Genomic DNA, 8,629 nt, shown 5'->3' with positions numbered 1-8,629 from the left:
GCGGAAATCGCGACCTACGTCAGTAAGTGCCTTACGTGCGCCAAGGTAAAAGTGGAATACCAAAAACCCTCAGGATTGTTACAGCAATCGGCAATCCCTGAGTGGAAATGGGAGGGGATTTCTATGGATTTCGTGACCAAGCTACCCAAAACGTCGGATGGATTAGACACTATATGGGTAATAATCGACCGACTAATGAAATCTGCCCATTTCCTGCCAATTAAAGAATCGTACAAGATGGAGAGATTGACGCGTTTATACATTCGAGAGATCGTGAGACTCCACGGAATACCAACATCTATCATCTCGGATAGGGACAGTAGGTTCACGTCCCGATTTTGGCAATCACTCCATAAGGCGATTGGAACAAACCTCGATATGAGCACCGCTTATCATCCACAAACGGATGGTCAAAGCGAGCGAACCATCCAAACGCTCGAAGATATGCTCTGCGCATGCGTAATAGACTTTGGAAAGTCTTGGGATACCTACCTACCCTTAATCGAGTTCTCATACAACAATAGTTACCATTCGAGCATCAAGGTGGCTCCTTTCGAAGCACTGTACGGGCGTAAATGTAGATCACCGCTATGTTGGACTGAAGTAGGTGACACCCAGCTAGCAAAAACACACACGTCGGACAAAACACTAACGGGACCGGAGATCATCCGTGAAACCACGAAAAAGATCGTTCAAATCAGAGCTCGACTGCAAGCATCGCGTGACCGACAAAAGAGCTACGCTAACAAACGGCGGAAGCCCTTAGAATTTCAGGTAGGTGACCGAGTACTGTTAAAAGTCTCGCCCTGGAAAGGGGTTATACGTTTCGAAAAACGGGGAAAGCTGAACCCGCGATACATTGGACCTTTCGAAATCGTCGCCCGAATTGGTCCAGTAGCATACAGACTGCAACTACCCGCAGAGCTAAACGGTGTACACCCTGTGTTTCACGTCTCTAATCTGAAGAAGTGTCTCTCAGATGAAACACTCGTCATTCCTCTTGACGAAATCGAAATCAATGAGAAACTCCTGTTCGTTGAGGAACCAATTGAAATCATGGACAGGGAGGTGAAGCGTACTAAGCAGAGTCGCATCCCGATCGTGAAAGTACGGTGGAACGCAAAGCGTGGGCCAGAATTCACTTGGGAACGCGAAGACCAAATGAAGCAAAAGTACCCTCACCTATTCTAGCTTTCTCAAATCTAGCTTTCAAACAGAATTTCGGGACGAAATTCCCTCTAACGGGGGGATGATGTCACAACTAGAAATTTTATGTCTTGTAAACACTATACTCAAGTGAATGTGGAAATCAAAAACTCAAAAGCATGTATGATGCTTACTCAATGGAAAACTAAACCCCAAATTCACTACATCAAGCAATTGGAAAACCCTAAAAGTTCTTGTTAAGTCCATTTTGGACTAGAACTTCCTTATTGGATCCAAATGGACCAACAAGCTTCCAATTGGACTATCATGGGTTTAGAACCCTAATTGGGCTCTAATTGGACCCACATTCATTTATTTCAATATTATGGGCCATATTGGGCCTAGAATGAAATAAATTGAAAGTTTCGATCCATGATTAACCCAATCTAGCTTATTAAAACATAAAAATTACAATTTTATTTTATAGGCCAATAAATACCTAAGACTAACTCTAATATTGGGCTTAGGAGCAAAAAGCCCAAAATTTCCTTTTTCCTTCCATGTTTTCGGCCCAAAACAAGCCCAAGAGAAAGGTTTGACTTTCTCATGCCACCTCACTATTAACTAAAGGACTTCCATGCAAGAAACTCATATCTCCATGCAAACCTCACCTCAAACATCATTTCTTCTCCTCTCTCTCTCACTCTCGGCCGAACACAACACACACACACTCACAAAATCCATCCCATTCTCTCTAGATCACTCAAGACCACTCCTTCCTCCCCACTCCAAAAATCTCGAAAATTAAGAGCTTTCAAGAGGATCTTGCAAGTTAGTCATCATCTAAGGTAAGGTTTTGCTTGGATCTATGACTTGTATTCCTTGTTTTATCAAAATCCCTTCCTAATCCATGCAAAAATCGTGATCTTGCACTCTAGAAAACTCCATAAACTCGAAAACTTCATCAAGGGGTGCAAAGGCCAAAAATCACTTCATTTCTTCCATTCTTTCTTCAAAAACCGAATCAACACCCAAGGTGAGTTTCATACCCCCTTATTTTTGGTTTTTATAAGTTTTTGTGGGGGAGAATACAAGCAAAGGTGTAGATCCATCAATATGTGTATGTTGTGGTTGATTTCTATGCTTATATGTATGTTTTGTATGATTTTGATGCTAGATCTAGTGATGAAATACTAAAAACCGAGATATATATTTTATTCTAGCATAAAATATACTATTACATGCAAAGTATACTAAGAAAAATAGCCAAATGGCTTGACAACACTTATTTTGGGCTAAAAACTCATTTTTTTTGACATAAAATGTTAAAAATACAAAGTTGAAGGGTCTAAAATGAAATATTTCGAAATCTGATGGGTGAGATGAGACAAAACAGTTTACATAATGCATTTTCTGAAAATGTACTATTTGGAGGGTTAAAAACATAAATTCCAAGCTTATTGGGCTAAATATGACATTTTCGGCCCAATGAGGCCCAATATGCGAAATTTTCTAATTTGGAGGACCAAAACTGCATTTTTCTGTAAAACAGTGGACTATAAGTGTTCCATGTACTTTTCAAAGGTTTAAAAATGCTTTTCAAATTTAAAAAGGACCAAAGTTGCAAAATTTTTCCAAATTGGGCCAAAAATGTAAAAATTGCGAAAAAGAGGGGTTATAACCGAGAAAACTGCAATTTCAAGGACTTAAGCTGTTTTCTATGAAAAATATGCTGGAAAATACTTATTTCAATAATTTTTTGTGTTAAAATGTCAAGAAAATTGATTTAAGGACCAAACCGGAAAGTTTTTAAATAAAGGGGTGAAAAGCGTAAATTTTACAAATAAGGAGGGACTGAAAACAGAAAATTCTCAAGGCTAGTTCAATACATGCAATTTGACCAAATGATGGTACCACGCCTATCGACGAAATACAATACATTACAATACCAAAAGTCGTTGTCAAACGAATTGGTTCGGTCTCGAACCAATAACAATCCGAAACTACTAACACGACGACACTATGACATTACGACATTACGATTCATAACTAATAACGATTGGGAATTCACTATACATGCGAGTGTGCACAGACGTCTACGCACCATCTTTGGGCCCCAAAAGTGTAAAATCTTGTTTGTTGAGCCTAGCTAGCCCAATGACCTGATCTTAAGGCCCGAAGACCTCTCTCTCTTACGAAGTGTTGGGTTTTACCGATCCGACATAACGTAAAAGGACTTTCAATGGCAAACATGCTGCTGGTCCCCAAGGGTCCTTCAGTGCTGCTAGTAAAGTCTGTAACTCACGATTGCGGGTTGGGCTTCGGGCCCTTCGCAATTGCAATGGTCTTGAACGACGCGGGGAAATACCGAGGGTTTCGCACCTTCTCTTCTTCCCTCCGGTCGTGGGACTACACAAGTCCGGGAGGATTGAGTGGTGGGAAGAATTACGAGTGACGCCTAAGGGATCGCTTGTAAGGTTGTCGATTGGACGTTTTCATTAACGCACGTCACAACACTTCACCACCCACTGTATTCTCATTAACGCACGTCGAGGGGGCAACCTTCATATCATGGATCCATGGTCTACCTAGTATGAAATTATAGGAGGACAATGTACTGACTACACAAAATCATTGCATATAGTTTATCCCCTCTATGTAGATAGGTAGCTTTATTTTACCGATGGTATGTTTTGTTCCGCCACTGAATCCGATCAACATTGAGAATCTTTTGACTATTTCGCCTTCGAGGATGTTCATCCTTTTCAAGGCATCCATAAGTATGATGTTAACTGAGGATCCTCTATCAATAAGGATCCTTCTGACAAAATGGTTGGCAATGTAAAGAGTGATCACTAGGCCATCGTGATGAGGACCCTGGATGTTTGTTCAATCCGTTTCGTCGGAGATGTTTTTCTACTTGTTTGTGATCGATGTGTTTTTCCATGGCCTTTCTTCTTTTTACGTCTTTGATACTTTAGCATGTCCTTTTGCTGCAGAATAAGAGGTGCAACAAATATCAGATCCTCCAGAAATTACATGGATTACCTTAGCATCCGCAGGAGGGGATCCTTGTTTTTCTAGGGTCTTATGAGGATCCCGATCCATTTCTTTGGATCCTTCCTTTTTTCTTCCAAGGATCTCCTTGAGGTATCCTTTTCTGAGTAGGTAAGTAATCTATTTTCTTAGGGGTATGAAATCTTCCATAATATAACCAAAGTCCTCATGGTATGCACACAATTTGGACTTATCTTTCCAGGTGGTGGACTTTTCTCCTTTTCTTGGCCATCTCGCTTTGTCACCAAGATCCTGCATGGCAAATATTAGACCTGAAACACCCACAAAAAATAGTAGTTATTGATCTTAGGGAATTCTTCTTCCTCTGCTTCATTTTCAAGGGAATTAACCATATGATGATCGGGTTTGGAATAAGGTTTAGATTTATAGGATCTCTGGGCCAAGGACTCAACCTTCCTATTAGGATTATCATATGAGCTTGATGGTTTGCTCCTCTTTTGGATCTCCTTGTCTTCTTCGAGCTTTTTGAACCTTAGCGCTCTGCTCCTAACTTCATCCATTCTTTTGCATGGAGTCATTACAAGGTCTTCATAGAAAGGAGAGTCATTCTTTAGTCCCATTTTAAAGACTTCCACGGCAGTTTCCATATCGATGTTAGGGATACTCAGAGTCCTTGCTAAACCTATTCACGAAATCCCTGATGGATTCCTTAGGACCCTAATCCACCCAATAGAGATCACTAGTGATCTTTTCAAATGTTCTGATACAAGAATATTGGTTGTTAAAAATATTAACCAAATGTGAAAATGAAGTAATAAAGTAAGGAGGAACATGCAGTAGTTATTTCAAGGTTGATCCTGTGAGGGTGGAACCAAATACCTTGCATAGGAAAGCTTCCTTTAATTGTATGAGAATGAGGATGATCTCCATTCATTCCCTTTATTGTATCACATGTTCTTCAGGATTTGTGGTCCCGTTATAAGGATCTATGCTGAGAGTTTAGCTGCGACATAGAAATTCTGAATGCATCCAAGCCTCTACCACACTCACAGGTTGATCATTGACATGCCCCTCAACAAGTTGAGGAGCATTTTATGTATGGAACAAATCCAAAATCAAAGTGGTCAAGTGAAAGAACATTGATCTTCCAGTTGCAATCACTTGGAATTGAAACCAGGAAACTTCTCTGGTTTCTCAACATGATTAACCATGGTGTTTGGCATATGAGTAGTAGCATTATGGTTCATAGTTGTGGTATTGTTTTGGTTTACATAAGGATCCACCATTTTGAAAATGTAATCCAAATGAACAAATAAAGTCATAATAAGAAATTGTTTACACAAAACATATTTTATTTACAAAAAACATATATAACACGATTAGTAGAAATAAAACGAAATAAAAGATTTAATCGAACCAAACTCTATCGAAACAGTTTGTAAGATAACGAATTCGTTAAGATTGTTCATAAGATATAAAATAAATAAGTCTGGTAAACAATTTAGAAGATGCAGAAGACGAAAGCAAACAGATTAAAACGATTTGAAGCTCGTATTTGACACAATTCCTTAAAACAGATTCATTTTTTGTTCCCAAGATACAACAACCTAAGCAAATGAACTTCCGGAGATAACCATTTGTCTGAAATTGTTGTTGGAAATTCGTATGTGAGGAGAGAGTATTTCCGTAACTATGTAACTGTATTGGAATAAGAACCAAAGGTTTTCTATTTATACTAAAAATTGTAACGATCACACTACCATGGTTATAAAACCCATTAAGAGTTTACTTATTAGTCAAATATGAGATACAATTCCACACTTATTTGTTTTGCCAAATTTTATTCCAAATACTTAATTTTAATTATCGATATCTCATTCAATCATACTTTGTTTTGGATGCATCATATATTGTTTTAAAGATCTCACATTCAATCAAACTTTGTTTTGGATGCATCATATATATATATATATATATATATATATATATATATATATATATATATATATCGGTGTTGCAGAAATCGATATTGACGGCCAATTAATTGGAGATTAATCTTTTAGTGGTCTGCAACCGATTACGATTAAGAATGTTTGGCAATATCAGTCAAAATCGGGCTTGGCGGTCCTTAGTACTCCTAGGCGGGAAAAATTTTAAAAAGTCAAAATTTTAAAATTTCAATTATTACACCAAAAATTACAAAATTTCAAAATTTTAAATATTCAAATATGCAAATATTATACCAAATATTTTAAATTATAAATTTTCAAATACTAATTTTCTTAAAATATATTAAGTTTTAAAATAGTTTTAATAGCAATTTAGGATCCTCGATTAATCTCCATTAAACCGATTAATACCTTAACCTCATTCAACCTCCGAACGATTTTTACAACTTTATATATATATATATATATATATATATATATATATATATATATATATATATATATATATATATATATATATATATATATATATATATATATATATAAAGTTTAATAAAAATACATATTTTTAATTAAATAATCCAAAGACTAAATTATAAAAACCAAAATCAAGTGATTTTTCGATCCAAAAAAATTGAAACTAAATCATAGAAACCGAAACCGAATGATTTGCATCAAAAAAAAAGTTTGGGGTTTTTATCGACATAGTTGTATTTTTATAGATGACAAAAGATTATAAATTTTGATATATTATTTTTTTCTATAAAAATAAACATTAAAATTTTAAAAATAAAATGAAACAAAAAACAGATAGTCGACATAGGTCTGGCAATGGAGCGGGTTTTGACCCTGATCTGTTCTAAACCCTTAAGAATTATATGGGTTTGTAGCATAGTTTTTGATTCGTTTACCCGTTAACGATCCGTACCCGCTAACCCTTTTATTAAAAGGGTCAGGTATGGATCATCACCGATCCGATCCGTTTATAACCCGCCCCGTATAAATTTTAGAAATATACGTTTATTAAAAAACTATTTTTACATACGACTCGAGGAGACAACTTCTAGATAGTCTATTAACAGGAATCATGGTATCACTTCATTAATAATTCATCAAGCAATTACTAATTTCATTTATAAATCAATAAAGTCGTTATCAACCGGAAAAAAGTTTGTAATTGCTATTCTCTTTCACCGCATTCGACATTCAAAAATCAATCGGAAGTTACTACAATAACGAATTTAATTCCAATAGAAACTCTTCGAGTATGTAATGCATTTTCTAAATAAACATTTTTGTTTGATTATTCAAAAAACCTACCGGTTATGGGGTAGGTTTGGATATTTGTTGATTTGGTGAATAAGGGTATGTGTTTGATTATTTAAAACCATACGGGTTACGGAGCGGGTTTGGATTGGATTTTGAAATTTGTTAATGGGTTTGGATCAATGTCGATTCGCTCTAAACCCGTCTCATTATCAGGTCTAAGTCAACGCGATGAAAATATTTAACTATATAAAAGGTTTTTTATAACAAAAAATGGGGCATTACCTGACCGATATTAGTAAGTTATAGTGATCCTGATGATTTTTTTTTTCTTCCAAAAATAAATGATTTTTTTTATGCATAAACTACAATTAGATAGTTGCGTTAGAAAAAAAAATAAAGAATATAATAATTTTTATGTCATTAGTCATTATCATAATTATATTAATATTTTTAAATTTGAAACATATATTAAAATAAACACAAATTTAAAATGTGATAACAGTAAATTTAATGGTATTTTAATATTTATATGCCTTTCCAGTGAAACAAAAACCTGATCAGAGTACAAACTGTGAGTGTAGACAGCTTTCTCTTTAAATGCAAAGTTTACCGTACAACTATCACACATTCTCATAATTTGACTCCCCACTCAGGCTGCCTTCATTACCATATAACGACCACTTTCTCTCTATACAATACAACAAAGAGAGAATCTTCTTCTAAACTTCAAATTAACCACTTACATTATCCTTTTATATATACATATAGAAACACAGAAGAAAATGGAAGTGACAGAAAGCAGGAGCAGCAGCAAGAACGACCACCGTGGTGGTGGTGGTGGTGGTGGTGTTAATGAAGATGGAAGGACACTTGGAGATAAGTGCAGACATATAAGAAAGAAGCAGAGGGCTAAATTTTATATCGTACGTCGTTGTATAGCTATGCTTGTATGTTGGCATGATCCAGATAAATAAATTACCTCTTCTCTTAATTTATATTTTATCATCTTCTCTCCATGCTCCCATTATATATATATATATATATATATATATATATATATATATATATATATATATATATATATATATATATATATATATATATATATATATATATATATATATATATATATATATAAAAGAAATGTATCAGCATAAAAGGATCGACAACATTGAATAGGTTTATTAAGAAACATATCATATCTCAAATAATTAACAAACAATATATTTGAAGGTAATTTGATCTTT

At 35.3% G+C, this 8,629-nt stretch overlaps 1 protein-coding gene across 1 annotated transcript; it reads left to right on the top strand.

Moving 5' to 3' along the window:
- Positions 1–7,970: 7,970 nt before the first annotated feature.
- Positions 7,971–8,398, top strand: LOC145002101 (small polypeptide DEVIL 16-like). Its single transcript, XM_078961397.1, has one exon. It carries the CDS (start codon positions 8,165–8,167, stop codon positions 8,354–8,356), a length of 192 nt encoding a protein of 63 aa, XP_078817523.1. The 5' UTR covers positions 7,971–8,164; the 3' UTR covers positions 8,357–8,398.
- Positions 8,399–8,629: the final 231 nt, after the last annotated feature.

The sequence above is a fragment of the Lactuca saligna genome, chromosome 6 (assembly GCF_052625555.1).
Source record: "Lactuca saligna cultivar CGN05327 chromosome 6, ASM5262555v1, whole genome shotgun sequence".
In the NCBI taxonomy this organism is placed as follows: domain Eukaryota; kingdom Viridiplantae; phylum Streptophyta; class Magnoliopsida; order Asterales; family Asteraceae; genus Lactuca; species Lactuca saligna.
This window is presented reverse-complemented; position numbering and strand designations above follow the sequence as displayed.

Bases quoted from the DNA above. Each gene is read 5' to 3' on its own strand.
- LOC145002101 (XM_078961397.1), top strand. From the start codon at position 8,165: ATGGAAGTGACAGAAAGCAGGAGCAGCAGCAAGAACGACCACCGTGGT.